The sequence below is a fragment of the Sceloporus occidentalis genome, unplaced genomic scaffold (genome assembly GCF_023333645.1).
Source record: "Sceloporus occidentalis isolate IW3139 unplaced genomic scaffold, rSceOcc1.0.p SCAF_439, whole genome shotgun sequence".
In the NCBI taxonomy this organism is placed as follows: domain Eukaryota; kingdom Metazoa; phylum Chordata; class Lepidosauria; order Squamata; family Phrynosomatidae; genus Sceloporus; species Sceloporus occidentalis.
Genome location: NW_028317419.1, coordinates 205,001 through 224,634, shown reverse-complemented (window position 1 = coordinate 224,634; position 19,634 = coordinate 205,001). Strand labels below are relative to the sequence as shown.

At 46.4% G+C, this 19,634-nt stretch overlaps 1 protein-coding gene across 2 annotated transcripts in view; it reads left to right on the top strand.

The window, feature by feature from the left end:
* Positions 1 to 299: 299 nt before the first annotated feature.
* LOC149272575 (inactive dipeptidyl peptidase 10-like) overlaps positions 300 to 19,634 on the top strand; it is a 36,576-nt gene continuing 17,241 nt past the window's right edge. Inside the window, exons 1-5 of one of the 2 annotated variants that reach the window (XM_089506941.1) lie at positions 300 to 332; positions 10,239 to 10,350; positions 11,816 to 11,911; positions 15,448 to 15,542; positions 16,681 to 16,755. In XM_089506941.1, the coding sequence (XP_089363067.1) occupies positions 10,326 to 10,350; positions 11,816 to 11,911; positions 15,448 to 15,542; positions 16,681 to 16,755 (291 nt within the window). In that variant the 5' untranslated portion in view covers positions 300 to 332; positions 10,239 to 10,325. Of the gene's footprint in view, positions 333 to 10,238; positions 10,351 to 11,815; positions 11,912 to 15,447; positions 15,543 to 16,680; positions 16,756 to 19,634 lie in introns of those variants that run through there. The other variant, XM_089506940.1, reaches the window with a different exon arrangement.

Here is a 19,634-nt window from a genome sequence, read left to right as displayed (position 1 = left end):
TGTGATGAGGTTTAGCCTATTCTATATGTACCCATATGTACCGTATATATGTGTGGGGCGGCTGTTGTTCTGTAGGTTGTCCGCCAGTGTCCATATCTCCAACTGTACTGTTTTCTCAGGATTTGTCCCGGAAGTAGCCAGTTGCTGGTGTTGGGTGCTGGGCCAGTTGGGGAAATCACAGATCTCCCTTTAACTGGCCCAAAATGAAGGGAGCCCTAACACTGTGTTCTGGCAGTTGATGCTGTGCACAGGATATGACATCATATCTCAGCACTCAGCATGGAAGCCACACATCCTCCGAGGGAGCACAGAAGCAGAGATCTGAGAAACAGGCCTTGCGCTCCCACCACAAGAGTTTAAGAAGAAAAAGGCAGAGAGAGAAAGTTAAGAGATGGGGATAATGGCAGCGCTAAAGAGAAATGAGAGAGAAAAAAGGAGGGGAGACAATGAGAAAAAAAACAGATAGGGATAGATAAAGAATAGGCGAGATAAGGAGAAAGAAACGAGATAAAGAGGATGATGAGAAAGAGTGTGTTTGTATTTTGAAAATGTGTGTATGTTAGGGTAAGCGAGCCTAAAGGCAAGTAGGTATGTGGCTGCAAAAGGTAAGTGTGAGCCAGTATGTGTGTGTAAGGACAAACATGAATGTGTATGTATGCGTGTACAGGTAGATGTTTGTAAGGCCTCCCTCTATCCAGCCCAAAATCAATGTATAGTGATGGAAGTTAGGCTGTGTCTTGCTCAGTGTATAGTGATGAGAATTATGCTGTACTACCATCAATCCTGGCTCTGTGTATAGTGATGGGAGTTATGTTGTACCACTCTGTGTCTGGCTTAGTTTATAGTGATAGGCGTTATGCTGTACCATTGTCTGTTTCTGGCTCGTTATGCTGTACCAATGACAGGTTATAATATTTGGTGAATTAATATTTGTTAAAATGTTTCTATTTGAGAAGACCTATTCTGTGTCAGAATATTAATATGCTTTCAGTGAGCCTTTGTACTTCCTAGTTCTAGTCCTTGTTTACAGTGATAGTAAATATATTTATTTATATTATATTTTTTAAATTGAGCTTCTGTATTTAAATATTTATATATTTAAGATTACTTGTGCAATATCATATTTTTTCCATTATTTAATACATATTTAATAAGAACCAAAATTTTGTGAAGTTGTGTGAAAACCACAAATTAAATTTTTTACACTCTTTAAAATTCTTATTTTTTTAATATTACAAGTAGTGAATAATTAAAAATGTGTTTATGTAACCATAGGGGAGGGGCTTAACCAGGAAGAAGTGTGGTCATGATAGGGCATGCCTTTTTGTTGCCCGGGCCCTAGATAGGCTCAGTCCGATTCAGTTTCTATGTAATGTCCTGTTCAGTTACACGGGTCCCCTGATGTCGACTGCACTACAACCATGTCGGCCACATGTAGTGTATCACGATATAGACATTTAATATTTAGAATTTGCTATATCATATTGTATAGGCCGGGAACCATGTAAATTGGGTCAGCTACCCCCCAACTCTGTGTCAAGAACCCAACCCTAGCAGTAGTTCCTCCAAGATCCAGGACTAGCAGCCTTGGCTGTCAATTAGCCAAGAGAACCGCATAGGGAGGTGCAGCTGCACCCAGCGCATTTGGAGAGTAGGGCGACAAAAATATTTGTAACATGGAGAGGTAAAGATGAAGGAGAGGACTAAAATGGGTATAGGACCCTTCTGCCCTCCATAACCTTCCCTGACCTCACAGAGATCTCAAACTCTCATTAAGGCCTTAGGGTGGGGGGGGCAGTCTAATAGAATATCCTAGAAGCCTTGTGGACAGCGAGGCATTTGAAGCTAGCACCCGAATTTTCATTCCCAGCTCAGGCTAAATAACATTTGAAGCTTTTTAATTGCTGGAAAGAGGTGGCCGCGGGGGGTCGACGGCTCGGAGTCCAAACATCTTGACTTCTTACATTTGTCTGATTTAATTGAGCTGCCGAGGGACTCCAGATAATGATTAATATGTAGAATTTATTCACGGATTAAATGGTAACTAACGCTCATAAATATGTTACATTTTGGGGCAAAGGAGCGAGCGGGTGATTGTATCTGCTGATTAGGACAGACAGTTTAATATTAGTTTAATATTGTGAGATTCACCGAGTGCGAGGAAGAGACAGAAATCAGAGAATTAGCGAGAATCAGAGAGAGTGATCGGAAAGCTCCAGTCACAATCAGCCCCAGGAATGATATTAAGGGGAACTGAGGAGACCTTCATAGAAAGAAAGCTTTTCTTCCTTAAAGCTGCATGGAAGTTATAAAAATGAATCTTTATATCTATTATGGATGCAGCTTCTGTCCATGTGCTGCTGCACTGAAATACATAAACATGACAAGCGCATAGTTGAGTTTGTGCCCCAGGAAGCTCATACCCCATACCCAAATAATGACTCTGACACTTTACTTGGGTGCAAAATATTTTGTCCACAGCTTTATTAACATATATACAATATTTAGAGGTCATTGTCAACCCAGCCACCCCGGTTAACATTATTAACAGCTCAAATCTTATTAACACTGACAATGACCTCTCATAACCAATAAATTAACCATATAATGGCACCAACACATACCAGGTGCCTCCACATTAACATATTAACATATTGACCACAATAGGGATGTACCGAGACACCCCTACCAGACCGTTTAACCAAATTATAACTATGTAGGGGCATACCGAGACACCCCTACACCACCGATTTAACCAAATTACCACTGCAGGGGCATACCGAGACACCCCCACACCACCAATTTAACCACACACCAATGCAGAGGCATACCGAGACACCCCTACACCACCCCAGGTTCTGAGCCACAGACCAGCTCGAAACCTACACCAATAACTTGAACCAAGTCAAATTATTAACCAAAAACATAACAAAACACCGTATTAGGCAATAATCCCCAACTAACCCCGCCGCTGTGACAAAACGGGGCAGTCACCCCCCACAACCCACCTTAAAGGGAGGGAGGGTGGGACAACCAGGATTTGGATAAGCAGTTAAGTGACAGTTTACAAAATGGTTGCCACTTATATACCTTACTAATAACCCCACCCATAACAATTCTAAACCAATTAAATTAAATCCTTCCTTTTTGCACACCACCTAGCTCTGTCAAGGCCCACTCCGCCTAAGCTGCGCTGCTCCATGGGCTTCATGCGAAGGCGTAATGCACATACATACATACATACATACATGCACACACATGCACAGATATGCGTAATAGGCACAGCCACATACATTCATACAGAAATGTCACCCAAACACACACCGGCTGCCATAAACACGGATCCAAGCTCCTGTCTGCACAGAGTATCTCCGTCCCCGTGACTGCAGGCTGCTGGCTGGCAGATCCTGACACACTACCTCTGAGCCCTTTCATTACAAGCAGAGAGCCGCCAGCTTCGTGCTTACTGACTGCATCATGTGACTAGAAAAGGCATTCATACTGGTTGATCCTGTCACATGACTAGGAAGATCACTTTGCTATCACTGATTCTAATCCTCCAATTTAGTCTGTCTGTGGCAAATACCCAGGCTGCTGTGCAGAGCAGCAAACGCATCAATTACATTGAAGCAAGTGGTGTCCACTTGCCACTATGGTCCCTGGGGCAGATGCGTCAATTGCCCCATTGTTAATATGCCGTTGCTCATGAGATTTTCATGGTCTTGCTAGATGGGGCAATTACACCACTGGATGGGCAATCACAAAATTGTAGGGAGTGATGACATCACTACAGGAAGTAAACTTATTTTGAAAGGAGGAGCAAAGATTAGAACAAGAGGTCATAGTCTGAAACTAGAGGGTCAGAGGCTTAGAGGTAACTGAGAAGGTAACTGAGAAATGGAACAGTCTCCCAGCAGCAGTGGTAGAGGGTAATACAGTGAGGTAATGTAAACCGGCATGGGATAAACATAAAGCAGATCCTCACTACAGGACCAGACCAAGGATTGACAGGGTTTAGTGACAGAAGTTATGCTGTACCACTGTGTACTAATGTCTTGCTCAGTATATAGTAATGGAGTTATGCTGTACCACCACCAATGTCTGGCTCAATATATAGTGAACATGAATATAGCTTTGATGAAATCATTGATCAATTTGCAGAAATGGAGGCCCGGAGGCAGAGGATTTGAATCCATTTACCTTTGTAGAATAGACAGAGTAGTCTCTTTGAACCTGTGTTTTTTGGGTTTTGTTATTATAGAAAGTGGTATTATCTGTCCAGTAAATGTTATTTATTGAAACTGTATAGAGCTGATTTTTTTTCCCTTCACTATGCGGTTACCCCCAGGCCGAGGAGCCATCCGAACGCTACTACACTGCTTCCACCGATTACTTTTATTAATTGGTCCTGCTACGGCTGATTAATAAGGGGGATAGTTGGGTATAATACCTGGGGGCTGTATGATAAATGGGGTATAGAGGTAAGTGTGCTCAATGTATATTAATTATTATTAGATCATGTTTTATTATGTTTTGTTAATGAGAAGCAGGTCATTTGCATAAATAGGAGAGAAACAAATTTCATAGCTGGGTTTCATAAACCTGTGATGCGAGTCCCTGCCTGCGAAGGGCTTGAGATCACTTGTAGAGCAGAGCTTGGGCTATAACGTGAAAGTCGGTCAGTGAGATTTGGGAACAGGTTCAGAATGTATTGTTTGTCTAATGGTGAGACTCTCCACCATGCGCGGTGTGGGGCTGAGGGGGTTATGCTGCCACCCAGAGGAAGGCCGCACACCGGAGGAGAGCAGTGCGAAGTTACTCCTACGAGGACACATTCACGTCAGGAATTTGCACCCCGCATTCTGATTGGACGGCTGTGCAGGGGCCACAGGCAGCATTTTCCTGCGTAATCTCGTGGTATCGTTCTTCTGTGGATAATGACCTTTAAACGCGTTCACAAACATGTATTTCCTCCCCGTTCAGTCTTCCTCACTACAGAATCTTAATCTGTCTTCATGGGACATCTCATTACGAAGATTAATTATCAGCGACGTGACCGCGTTTGAAGTGCAGAATCTGCCAATAGCAAAGGAAAAGATAATTAAAATGGAGCGTTGGTCCCCAGCCGGTGTCCGACAGACGGGGTGACAGATAGGGGCCCCGCGGCTCTTCCCAATCTCTGATAATTACAATTTCCTTGAATTCACTCCATTTTCAATAACCCTGTAGGTGGGTTACCCAGCTTTACGTTTGCCCCAGTACCATCAATTGGTCCAAATCCCTTTCCTCCAATGTATACCGTCAGCAATAATAATGAGTATACCGTCAGCAGTAACACAGGGTATGCCGTCACCAGTAATAATGAGTATACCGTCAGCTGTAACACAGGGTATGTCGTCACCAGTAATAATGAGTATACCGCCAGCAGTAATAATGAGTATACCGTCACCAGTAATAATGAGTATACCGTCAGCAGTAACACAGGGTATGCTGTCACCAGTAATAATGAATATACCGTCATCAGTAACACAGGGTATACCGTCAGCAGTAATAATGAGTATACCGTCAGCAGTAACACAGGGTATGCCGTCACCAGTAATAATGAGTATACCGTCAGCAGTAACACAGGGTATGTCGTCACCAGTAATAATGAGTATACCGCCAGCAGTAATAATGAGTATACCGTCACCAGTAATAATGAGTATACCGTCAGCAGTAACACAGGGTATGCTGTCACCAGTAATAATGAATATACCGTCATCAGTAACACAGGGTATACCGTCAGCAGTAATAATGAGTATACCGTCAGCTGTAACACAGGGTATACCGCCGGCAGTAATAATGAGTATACTGTCACCAGTAATAATGAGTATACCGTCAGCAGTAATAATGAGTATACCGTCAGCAGTAACACAGGGTATACCGTCAGCAGTAATAATGAGTATACTGTCAGCAGTAACACAGGGTATGCCGTCACCAGTAATAATGAGTATACCGTCAGCAGTAACACTGGGTATACCGCCAGCAGTAATAATGAGTATACTGTCAGCAGTAACACAGGGTATACCGTCACCAGTAATAATGAGTATACTGTCAGCAGTAACACAGGGTATACCGTCACCAGTAATAATGAGTATACACTGGGTTACAAAATAAATGAAGTCCATAGACTGAAATGTTGAAGTTAATGGAGGCTACAATGCGCTTCCCCCCACTGGGGGTATTTTAGTTGTTTTTAATGAGGTGACTGAGCGCAGACGGAATGGTTACCCCAATACTTCCCCAGCACAGGCCATAAAGGGTTAACGTGTTGAGGTGCCCAAAGGATGCGCGGCTTCTCTACTGAAACATTCATGGGCTCGGCGTCTAACGTTTCCTGATGATGATTTTACCGTGAGGAACATCCGCGCGTTACCAGTCCTTACGCTTGGGGTTCTTTGGGGTCTGGATTTATTCCGCGGAAATGGTTTATTAAACGGTCTTATTGTGGTTTGAGCTGGGACTTGGTGTCCGTGGCGGGAGACGTGGCGCATGTCAGGGTATGGAAAGGACGTGGCGGAGATGCCGAGGAACGCTGGTGACTTCAGATGAAGCCGCTCGTTTTTCTGTGTTCGTTAAACATTAAACCGGCGCGGTCGGGGCGTCCGGCGCCATTCATCCACAGTAAGGGCTTCCACCGCATGCTGCTGACCCCGACTTCCCCAGAATACCCCATGGGCTGCACACATTGGGGCTTCTAATACACGGATGGGGCTTTTCTAATCTGTAAACAGCACCGTATGGAGAATAGGCACCGAATAAAATGACGGATCCATCACGTTTATCGAGTGCGCGTGCGATCGCTATCCTAAAGGCGAGACCAAAGACGGATGGAGGTTTGAGTTTTCACAGCTTGAGGTAGAAGGTGGATTTGTGGACGTTTCTTCACAGGTCGGTCTTCATGGTGATTCTTTTAGTGGAGCCGCCTAGGGGTGGAAACCCGGCAGCCGAACGAAGCTGGAGACCCTGATGAACTGCAGATCGAAAACATCTAATAAAACATTTATACAGCCAAGGCCGAGAAGCCATAAATAATTCAGAAACTCTTCCGAAACGGGTGCCGAGTGAAGCCAGATTAGCGCCAAACAGAAGCATCATACGCAGCCACGCGGCGAACAGAGGGCAACGAGCCTCCCCGTGGCAGATTGAGGGTGATTAGCAGCCGCCCGGCAGACTGAGGGCAAAGAGCAGCCGCCCAGCAGACCAGGGGTTAAAGAGCAGCCGTCCGGCAGACTGAGGGCAAAGAGCAGCCGCCCAGCAGACCAGGGGGTAAAGAGCAGCCATCCGGCAGACTGAGGGCAGAGCAGCCCCCCGGCAGATGTGTTTTTTTAAGTAAAATGGGATTGTAGCTTCTTGATCCCTTTCTCCTGTAAATCAATAATATTAGATAATAATATATAGATATCGATAAATCCCTCCTCCTCTGGTACCTGATTATTTACTATGGAATGGAGCGAGCAGCTCCAAGTATTCGGAATATTAGAAGCAGAATTAGTTTGAAAAGTCCTGATGTTTCAATTCTTTGCAGACTCTTTGTTTTATTGGGCAGACTTTCCCGATATCACTTTGCTCCATGAAATATCTGCCGGTGCCGCTGCCTTGTGTGCTGCGCATGGTCCTCCGGTAGGATGATTTTACCGCTCAGTCATTGGACGCCATCAGAAAGACCCCGCCGCCCGCATTTAGTGGAAATGCTTTATTATAAATAAAATTGATATTATTATTATAAATTACGCTCGTCAGCAGCTTCCCTGCCTCTGATTGTCGGCCCCAGATGGGGATTTTTTGGAAATTTTCTGAGAAAAGTGTTTTTTTTATTCTTACTGCTGCTCCCAATTACCCAGAGGGAGGCAGATCTGCGGGGCGCCGGCAGCATTTTATTTCTCCCCTGAGCGCGGGGTCAGGGTTAACGCTGGCCTTTCTCCAGCTTTTGTGTCTTTGTTCTGTTTACTTTGAAACATATTTTATTTCTTTCTCACTTATTAAAAAAACAACAGAAAAATAACATTCAGAGTCCCTTTTCCGGCTCCACTTCGGCGTTTCCGCAGATAATCGCATCTCACTTATAATTCATTTGTGGAAAAGATTGAAAAGATGAATCGCTCCTCAAATAAAGGTTCTTGTTCTTCCAGCTTCAGCGATGGCTGCATTAGGCTCCTGGGGCTTTAAGAAGATCTCCTGCGGAGATCAGAGCTTCGAAACCTGGCGTGGAGAACCGCGGACGGCAGCTCAGCCAGAGAAACCAAATCTCATTTATTTCAAAGCAGAACGCAGCCGGGACCTGCGTGGAATAAAAAGGGTTATTTGGAAAGAGAGAGGATCCGTGGGAATGGAATTGATGAAGCCCCCCGAGGATGTGCTGCGGGGTCTCAGCTTCACGCTCCTGGTTGGGGTTCCCTGTGAGAGCAAATTCTTTATCCAACGTCACAAGAAAACCGAAGAAAGACCCGCAAAGCTGCGCCGAGAGCCACTGTCCGATGCGCTGTATTTAGGGTCGCTGAAGGAGGGTCCGGAGGCTTTAAGACCTCAATTTGGTCCCTCCAAACCCCTCCATTACCCTGTGTAACCTTACATTTATTTATATAGCGCCAGCAGATTCCGTAGCGCTGTTACAACTGAATCAGTAAAATTATTTAAAATCACACAATAACAAACTGGTACAAAACCAGCTCCCAGGAGCTTACACTCTAGTCAGCGGTTGTGCATTCCAAAAGGCAGTTTATCTGAGATTGTACATAGTTGATACTGAAGGGGTTAAACATGCCGGCTCCCCTTTAGACCGCATAAAGCTGGGTTCTGGGATTCCCGGCCTCAGACGCCCCGTCTGGGGCAGTAAAGTCTGTTTCTTGGAATCCGGCAGCTGAAGACGAGCCTTTGAAGACGCCTCTTGCCGTCGGATTGAAACGTTTTGCCGACACCGAGTCATTTGGTTAAATTTCCATAAAATAAAAATCTCAGTTATTTCAGCAGCGCCTGCTGAGCCCAACTCGCTCCGCACGCTAGGGACTCTATGTGATGAGAGATCGGGGGGAACCATCCAGGCATTGCCATGGCAACAGCTCCATTTTTACCATTTTGCTCTAAAATGGCTCTTTATACACCAGTATTACCTACTAGACAATATAAAATGGCATTCAGACCCCGCAGGCAGTATTAACCGGCATTTAATGACCATGCGGTATTAACTAGTATTTAACCCCCATGCATTATTAACTGGTATTTAACCCCTCAGGCACTATTAACTGGTATTTAACCCCTCAGGCACTATTAACTGGTATTTAACCCCCCATGCATTATTAACTGGTATTTCTGAGCTCCAGCAGCAGCAGAGCATCGCTCCCAGATCTCCTGCTCTTTGCTTTCTGAAGTTAAGCTTTTGGACCGAATCCACCCCAAATTGCCCGGTTTAAATCTTTCCAGTAAGAGGCGAGAGGAAGCGCTGGCTCATTCAGAGCACGTTCTGGGTGAAATCAGATCATTTTAAAATGCGTAGATAACAGTCTGTAAATTAATGACTGGCCAGTTTAGGCCGATCCATTTATTGATTAACTGTTAGTGCTAAGAGGGCCCCAAACACTTTACAAATCATTTACTGATCGCCTGGTGACGAAAGGGTTAACAACGAGTGACTTTATAAATACATCCTGGAAATGGATTAATAACCCAATGGGGGACAGATGTCATTGTATGGGGTAACACGGCCCCCCAGGCCCAGTGCTGCAATTCATTTAAATGTTACTTTTGGAACGCTTACAAGTTCCCGGTTTTGGGTAAAACGTTTGGCCCAAATCTTTGCAAGTCGTCTGCGACTTTACATTTTACAAGGTTCAGGCAAGGGCATGCGGTTCAGTGTGACATCTCATGTCCTCGTCCGAAGTTCACAAAATTACAGCCCCTGTTACATTAAAATATATTTTTTAAAAACAGGGGTACTAAGAACTATTAACCATGGGGGTTAGGGTTACCCCTATGGTATGCAAGGGGTTAATAACAAATAGAATAAAAAAATTAAAATTCCTGCCCAGCCCCTAACCCTAAATCACCCTGTAGGGGGTACGAGGCTCATCAAACGCACCCTGAGAGTGCCATGAGGGGGGGTTATCAATGAAGGTTGTATAAAGGAAATGTGAGCTCATTTTTTCGGGAACTGGGTGCACACTCACACTCACACTCACGCTCACTTTATCTTTGTCTAGGAGTTGGGAAGCAGCGCCCCGCCGCAGAAGAACTGGAAGGGAATTGCCATCGCTCTGCTTGTCATCCTGGTGGTCTGCTCACTAATTACAATGTCCGTCATCCTCCTCACACCAGGTGAGTGTTTTCACCATCGCATGCGATATATATTTCCCAGGACGCCATCAGCAGAGGGCAGGCAAGGGAAACGAGGGGCAATATGGCATCTGGGCTGCCCTGACTTTTTGAAATATTTTGAAGCGACTGCATGAGGTTTTCTTTTTCTTCCTTGCCATTCCATGTAACGCCAGCAGGGTGTCTGCAGGGTGGCAGCACTCACACCCTGACTGAGTCCTTTCTGTGGTCCCCTCCCTTGGCTTTTCTCTGTTTTGCGAGATGGACGGGCGAGACATCCTCCATCCGTCGATGATTTCCAGTCGCCATCGCCCCGTAGACTAAACACACCGTTCCTGTTACGAGCGGAGAAGTGAGTGCGCTTCACCATGCGGGTGGCCGTCACTCGAGCCGGTCGCTGATTACGAGACCTGACCGGTAGATTTGTTGCTGGAATCTGGACCAGTCGGGGGGCCGAGATGGTGATTGGTGTTAATTAGTCCCTCGGAGAGTCCGTTACTATTCTGAGCCGCGATTCGCGTGGAAGGTGAAGCGAGAGCGCATGCATTTTTTATGCTGATCTTGTAGAAGTTTTTTCCTGCGGTTTGAAGGCTGCAATCAGGATCTGACCCCCGAGATGCATTTAATTATCTGTCAGGGAGGAGGACAGGCGCAGGCCGGGGGGGTAACGCATGTCATACGAAGCCGGTTTTAAAGAAAATATTTTGTGCCTTTGCTCGAAATCCAACAATGACTTTTCTAACCACCCAGCCTCTTCTCTGTAACAGAAAATGCCCCATGGGAGCTCCCTGCCCCGGTGCCATCGTCTTCGAGGATGTTTGACGGTCCCTTAACGGGTGATTTTCTGTCGGTCAGAGAAGGTTTTTCCAAAGGGCTGTAAATAACCCTAAATGGGGGATGTAGAAATAGCCCCCTCCACGCAGAGATACAATGTCACGTGTGTTAACTTGGTTACGGTCCATACCAACATACTGTCCTAGAATGTGTGATGAGTCACGTGGGGAGGCAGCGTGGAGACCCACACGGGAGAATTATCTGGTGTCTGTATACAAAGCTTTGGGCTCCATTACAGCGTCAGACTAAAGCCGACCAGTCCCTGGTGGGTGAACGTGGCGTCTTCGCTGCGTCTGTAGAGTGCATGAGGGTCACGCTAATGGACCCAAAACCAAGGGGGTAACCCCACAAATCCAGAGGAACCCCTGAACACTGATGGGTAGGACACGAGGGTCTGAAGTCCAGGAGACGTCACTCCTTTCTGATAAAGACAGCCTTTTTATTGAGACGCCTGGACTTTAGTATGAAGGCCTCTGTAAGCCGACCGCCTGCACATGCGACAGACGGTCGGGGATGTCGTCATGGCGCCCGCACCTGTAATGTATATGAAACCCTTTTTTTTGAGCCACTAACCTCAGAAAAAAGGAGGTGAAGATTTTGGACTTTAAATGACCTTTTTGTCTTTTTTTTCTAGATGAAATTCCCAACTCCTCAGAAACCGTCCTCACGCTGGAAGATCTTTTCCGGAAGGAATTTTCCATCCATGATCCGGAGCCCAGGTGGATTCACGGTAAGAACCGAATCTTTTCCATCACCGAGAGGAAATACCGAGCCATTCAAATAAACCAAAAGTCAAACCATGAAGCAAATAATCATTGTTTATTACGTCATATTCTGTGTTACGTGGCAGCAGAGCATGCGCCATCCGCAGAGATTCAAAGAACCTGCTTCTTGACCCCTACCAAGCATGGACGCTGCATGCGGTCTTTGTCTCCATCAGCAGATCTGTCTCTGCATAGAATGTCAGCTCTGGGGACAATGGTGGACTAGAGTTATAAACTAATAAAGGCCGAGATAAAGCCATCAAGGTCACCAACTCCGCATGTCCCCCGGACTCCGAGCCGCGATGCTGACGAAAGCCTCGGGAAGCGGCTGCATGGACCGGCCGGACAGAAAATGGAAATATTTCATGGACGGATCCCCAAACGCGGCTTTTTTCACCCAAACCGAAGTATTTGACCCGCTGTACCTGCAGGGTTAGGGGATTTTAAATCCTTCGTACAATTCCAGATTTTATTATGCAAATCGTGGGCTTTTTGCTGTCAAATCAAACTCTTATCTTTTTTCGTAAACATTTCAATAATTAAAGGTCATCATTAAATTGATCAAAACGGCCAGAAATCTGAGTCGTGTCTGTAAATGAACGGAAGCGATTAGCGCGGAATCGGCGTTTGCATCCTAATGAAAAAGACAAATTGGCAAAAAATGAACTGGAATTTTTCATAATTCTTCCCTGGAATTGTCGATGGCCGCTGGCTGTGAGTGCTGGGACTCGTCCACCTGCCATCCTCACCATTTGTCACGGAAAGGAACCACTTTCTGCTCGCGTTTTACCTGCCCGGCCACCTCCACTCACTTCGAGGGTGGTCCGCAAATCTCTATTTCCCATGCGGTCTCCTATGATTGCTAATCAGGCATGGTCAGCCATTAATACTAAGTAACTAACTCCCATCATCCTCAGTACAATCTGCATTGAGATGTTGTCTGCGTGATAGGGGCATGGGTGGGAGACCACCTGAGGACCCCCATTTCAGTTTTTATGTTTCTGTGTCACTCTGTATGTCACTGTCACCCACATTCTGTGTAGGAAGGGTTAACGTCTTATTAGGACTCCTCTGAAACTCCGCTGTTTTTGTTTATTTGATCCGCGCCTCGGCCGCGACCTCTAATGAGACTTCGGGGATCGGAGAGTTCGCGGTGAGATGCGAGCTCTTCTCCCGTAACGAGTCGCGTGAGCTTCCTATCCGCCTCCGACAGCCGACGCGATTCGCGATGCGGAGTCAAGGCGTTCCGAGTGCAGTCCTGGAGAGAATAAATATGGAGTCCCGTTCAAGGCTTTATCCTTCATCATCACACGGCAGATTCTAATAAGATTCACGGCATGAACCGACGCTACATTCTACAGCTGGGGAGGAAAAACATAAACACAGGATGACCATACGGCCGGAACCCACGAACAAAGAAGCCTTATAGACCTTCGATTGGCTTCATGAAACACGTAGACGGTTTAATGGCCCCCGATCCTGGCACGGACCCCAATACCCTCTAACACGTGTGACTCTCACCCCGGCTGTAGTCTTTTGTGGCATTTGGATTATGATCTCGGCCACATGGAGCCAGCCTCACAATCACATCGGTGACGAGCTCCTTTACTCTGCTTCGCCAGCCTTTAGTAATTAGGATTTCATTCCCATGGCTTCTCTCAGACAGTAGCGTTGGGAAGGTCCGTGGACAGATGCCACGTCCGAATATCTGTGGATTCCCGTGAGATCTATGGGGATCCATGAATCCTCACCACTGCAGCGACCCAGCACGTGGCAGCCAATATTAAAAGTTACTGAAAATGTATCGGGGGAAAAAACCCAAAGAAGCGTCTGTAGGAGAAAAACGACGCCGTTGGACCCGTGAGCAGAAGATGGCGAGATCCCGCAGGACGAAGGGAAAGAATAATTAGCAGAATCAATAAAATGAGCTTTCTGGGAGAATTAACTTCTGCAGCAGTCAGAATTGGTAAATTGCACGCTAGGACTTCGTCTCCATGGTTACACAGAATCATTCTTAAAATGACAATAGATTAATATACACTTAAGACGTCGTCTCCGGGAATTCTTCATTCTAGGAAACGAAGCCGTAAGAGGCGCCTTCACCTTCGTCTGTGGTTGTGGGCTTTTAATAAGTAAGGAGACATAATCAGGGGTCAGAGCGCTTTGTACTGTTATGCGGAAGCGCGTTATGTGCATGCGCGTCTGCGGGGCTGATTCTGAACGAGTTTTCTCGTCAGCCGCTTCCCCTTTCCACAAATTCTTTGTCATCAGAGGACATCAGCGAGCGAGCGCAGAGTGCGGACATTCGCCGCCGGAACGACCCTCGCTGTGCCGGGAACGATGTAGAACTTCACTTTCTAAAAGCGCTTCCGATAATATTTAGAAATTCACCAATTCATTTTCCCCAAAAAAGATTCTTCCAATGAAAATGTTATATTTGCACTAAAATGATTATTTCGCATTAGAAAATCACCGTTATTATTTCTAAAGACGCGGCCCGGAGATAAAGTCTCTTTTTACAATAATAACGAGATTAGAGCTGAGGGATCAGACTCTCCCCGTCCCGAAGGATTTCAAACCAGATTTATCCATCGCTCTTTATGTGAGACCCCGATAGCGGGTGTCACTGAGTAAACATGTACACGCTAGGCACACGCGTGCATTTGCTTTACATCAAAGACCCACATGTTTTGAGTATTTGCAGCGTATTGATGTATCGAGAGCTTCCTGATTTTTGCCTCGTTTCCTTCTGGCCCCGGCCTTAGAGCCCGCAGCTACCCCGGGGCCGGTGCCTGGTGCGGGGGCCAGGAGGAGAAGCCGTTCCCGGCGGCTGGTAGGAGCCGTGTAACGCGGAGTATTGTGAAGCGAAACCCGTCTGCCGGTCTGCGCTCCGCTTACGATATAAAAACATTGAATAAAATCTCCTCGAACTTTATGTCTCTGCCAGTATTTTCAATGAGTTTTTATTGAGATCGTTGTCATGGTATCAGGAAGATTAACAGCTTCTTCCGCCTCAGACAAGGGGTCCGGGTAGCTGGTAGCGAGGGGGTCAGTAACGAGCGCCGTTAGTCTTCGCCGTCATTAATGATCATTTACGGCACGAGCCGCTAACGCGTTGGGGGCCGCAGACTGATTTACTCATCGATTTTATCTGAAAATTCAGAATATTGTAATTTGCAGCGACCGGGACGCATGCGCGGAGGGCAGCTTTCTCCGGGCTTCCAAACAAACTGTGTCGCCCCTGGCAAATCAATAATTGGAGGAAATCGATAGATATTGGAATTAGTATTGATTTCCGGAATGTGATGTATTTGCCTCCCGTTGTTCCTGTATCTAGCTCCGATGTGTTAATGTCCCATTCGGTGTAGTGCGGTGCCCCCTTGGAGCAGGGTGGGCAGCGACAGGCAGGGTTCTACCCCCTGCGTGGTGTTTAAAGTATAATTCTTGTGATATTCTGTCATTGAATTTGGTAAATTGGAGTAAATTTCTCTTCTTTATTTAGATCATGAAATTGTGTATAGAGACCGGGACGGTTCCGTCTTCAGATTCAATGCGGAAACAAACGAGACGGCGGCGCTTCTGGAAAACTCCACTTTTGTAAGTGATTTTCTGTCTCTGGTCGGGAGGTTTTCGGGGGGTTGGGAGAGACTGCGGATATTATCTCTGCGTTGTGCTAAGAGTCAGTGTGAGAGTTCTTACCCTCACAAACCTCTCATGAGTCTATTCACTAAGAGGTCAAGTGGTCAGTCAAGTGAAGGGTTAAGTCAGCTGACCAAACTCAACTCAGATCGCATGAGCTTACACTCGCAAAACAACTTGCAGATTCAGTAATGTGAGTGTCTGCGATCCACATGTCCTCGCCTGGAACAGTTACTTCCCAGGGCCCCCGATAACCAAGCTGCGGGGCCAGTGGGGGTCTTTCGATGTTGGATTTATCGGGTGACGTTAGAATCTCATAAAGCGAATGGAATTTATAGATTGTGCCCGTGTTTTAGACTCGTAGCCTCTGGTTTCATGCGTTTTCATTTATTGCTCATTTATCGTGGGCCGTTCTGGGCATTTTCTCACTCCAAAATTAGCTGTTAAAGGGGCAGCCATTAGACGGCGGGAGTCACTGCGCAAACATTTCTACTCGATAGCGAGTTTACAAACAGAATATTCGTGTAATTACTGAACTCTACAGAAACTGCCTTCCCTGAGCAACAGCTCCATGTGCAGACCCCCAGCGCTGGCTCACTTATACATCATTGTTACACATACTTCATCCAACCCTATGTCTGCACTCACTAAGACACGCGATAATGGACCAGTTCCAAATCAACTAACGCTCCCGGCGCATGGGCAGAGGTGGTGGAGACGGGGATGAGCGACCTATATTCTCAGCGTACTCACCTGTACTCATAGTTTGTCATGTCTACTCATGGTATACTCACCAGTACTCTAAATGTACTCCTGTACTCAGTGTACTCACCTGTATGCACAGTGTACTCACCTGTATGCACAGTGTACTCACCTGTATACACAGTGTACTCACCTGTATGCACAGTGTACTCACCTGTATGCACAGTGTACTCACCTGTATGCACAGTGTACTCACCTGTATGCACAGTGTACTCTCCCTGTACTCAGAGTGCCAACCCATACTCACAGTGTACTCACCTTCACTCATTGCGTACTAATCTTTCTTCCTCAGGGATCGCCTGTTACTTTGTTTCTTCATTCTCTGTATTTGCAGGTAACGTTTAAAGCGTCTCGATACTCGGTGTCCCCGGATCTCAGATACGTTCTGCTGGCGTACGACGTCAAACCGGTAAGACGTTTATTATTTCATTCATGTTACTGGTTATTGTATGTTTGCTGCACTCGCGTCCCTCAGACCGGCCACCGGAGCAGGTCCGGGAAACTAAGAAGTGTGGGAAATTTCAAATATTTTTGGAGAAAATGCAAATATTTCCCGTAAACACCGAAATGTAAGAAAATTCTACTCTAAACATTTCCAGTTAATTTTGGCTCCGGCCGGCAGGCGCCGGCATCCCGCAGCCACAAAATGATCAGCGTTGGGGCCGAATATCCTTGAAATATTTTTATCATACAATTTACTCGGAAACGCAAAAAACCTGAAATGATTATTCCTGCGTCGATTCGTGGAACCTCCGTTTATTGGTACAGGAGGGGGGGTTCCCCGGGGGCTCGACACTAAATCACAAGTAACCGGAAGCCGCTCCGTCGGGATACTTTGATACGGGCGTTGGAGTCCTGATACTGTGGCAGGGGACGAATCGGGGTCTTGCGTCTGACATGGGGGGTCCCACGTGTCACACCCTGGAAATAGATTTATACATTCAATCAAGGCCAATCAGAACATGAGATTTCCAGAACCATGCCCCCAAATCACCGACCGGCAGAGGTTTCTGTAATGAGTGATTCTTTTACGAGGTGTAGAGACCTGGAGATGGCGCATGTTTGGTGGGATTCACCCTCAGAATTAATCAGAATTTATATAACTTTGTGGGTCCGACGGATGACGTTTATTGACAGTCAGCCGACGGCACAAAATATTCCGCAACAGTCAAAAATCCCCAATCAATATGTAAGAAAAGTGATTGTATTCTGTGCCCTGCGGGGTATTTTTGCCGCTGTGAAGGTAGTAATACCCCTGTGGGTCTCTCAGGTCTCTCCATGCGCAGGTGGAGCCTCCAGGGAGCTGAAAGATTTTACTCTTCTTTTTTCTGTATATTAACGAGGATTGGGAATATTTTCTGACGTTTTTCTTCCTTTGCTCTCCCGCGAGCGTTTGGCGAGATGATCTGCAGATTTCTGCTTCCTTTTTATCCCGAAGGCTTTTTGAGAAATAATTAAACTCAACCCGGTTCCCAAGATTGCAGAGATTTACATAATATCAATAAATTAGATTTCCCAAATGTCACTGAGTGTGAGGGATTTCGCCCCAATCAACTGTTCTTAACCTTTCTCCGCAGACGAGTCCCAGATGCATCCTCGCAGAGACCGGTGACTAGAGCGTATAGAGCCCGGTGATTAGAGCGCTTAGAGCGCATGGTGACCGGTGATTGGAGCGCATGGAGACCGGTGATTAGAGCGCATGGAGACCGCTGATTAGATCCCTTGAATACCGCTGATTAGAGCGCAGAGACCGGGGACTAGATTGCATGGAGATATGTAATTAGAGTGCAGAGACCAGTTTCTAGAGCGATAGACTGGTGACTAGAATGCAGAGACAGAGACCAGTGACTAGAGTGCATAGAGACCGGTGATTAGAGCGCTTGAAGACCGGTGATTAGAGCGCAGAGACCAGTAATTAGAGCGCAGAGACCAGTGATTAGAGCGCAGAGACCAGTAATTAGAGCGCAGAGACCAGTGATTAGAGCGCAGAGACAGGGAAACGCGTTTTTCTTTATTTCGTAATCACGGGTAATATTCTGGAACTCAGCCAGCGCCGTAATATCGCTCCTGGCCGTGATGAGTGTACAGCACCATGCGGGGCGACCTGCCCCCGGGGGGGGGGGCAAATTCATCCTGAGCCTAGAAAACCGCGCATTTCAGTCCCCAGGCGCAATCCATTTACAAAGATTTCAGATCAAACGAGAAAAGAGGTTCCTTTATTTAATCCGAGTCATAAAAATCCCATTACAATCCTCCCCGCGCTGACATTTGATGAAATGAAAAATGTAAAGTTTAGATTTATTTTCTTTGCATTAGAAGTTCACTTAATCTTTTCGGCGCATGGTGTCGGAGTTTAATTAAATGCGCCTGCAACGCAACAAGAAAGGAAGCAAAGTCTGAAGAAGCAAAGTGTTCTGGAGACTGAGAAACATTTCAATCTCCTCGGTGTCATCAGGACACCAATATATTGTGCAAATAACCCGAAACATTAGCTGTTAGACTGCTCTCGCCGAGGGGCCATTGGCAGCCCCCCAGATAACGCCAGATTAGAGCTGCCATCAGCCTAAAAGAACAGTGTGTGTGTCTGGCTGAGCATTTTGGGGTTTGCAGTTTTCTGCAGCCCCAGAGCTCAGCTTTAATGTCCTTTTAAATCTGGTGTTGGACCTGTGGGCTCTGTTCCTGCCCCATACCACCCAACTGTTCCTCTATGAGGTGGGTCTGGAAGTCACCGCCTTCCAAGGCATTCCAAAGGTACCCAGTTTTGGGGAGGAGACCCCAGATTGCCGCGTGGTGTTGGCATCGCTACGGACATTGGCGGTTACCGGACATGTGCAATGTGCTGCTCATCATGTAAAAAGCTCAATATTTGGTATTTATTGTCTTTCCCTTTTCCATAATAACTGAAAGTCTTGGTGATTTTTGGCCACGCCTCCAGCCACACCCTGGACACACCCTGGACACACCCTGAAGCTCACGTGTACCTTCTTGGGCTGTTAACCACGCTGTTTTGGGGGTGAAATCTCTTAAAAATGGGTGTTTGTGATATAAATCCCACACGTTCTCGGCTCCGGCCGCCGCCACTGGTTCCCGTCCTGTAATAATTCAACGTTATTAGCTCAGTGTTTTAGTCACTGATGAAAGATCCATAAATCTCCCCCCGGCCGCCGTCCAAGCGCTCCGCGCTCACCTTCATCACCACCAATTAGCAGCGCTTGTAATTGCAGCCTTGGCGTGTTGTTGAGTTTCCGGCTGCCCGGATCCGTTTGCTTGTTATTGTCTGGACTTGGA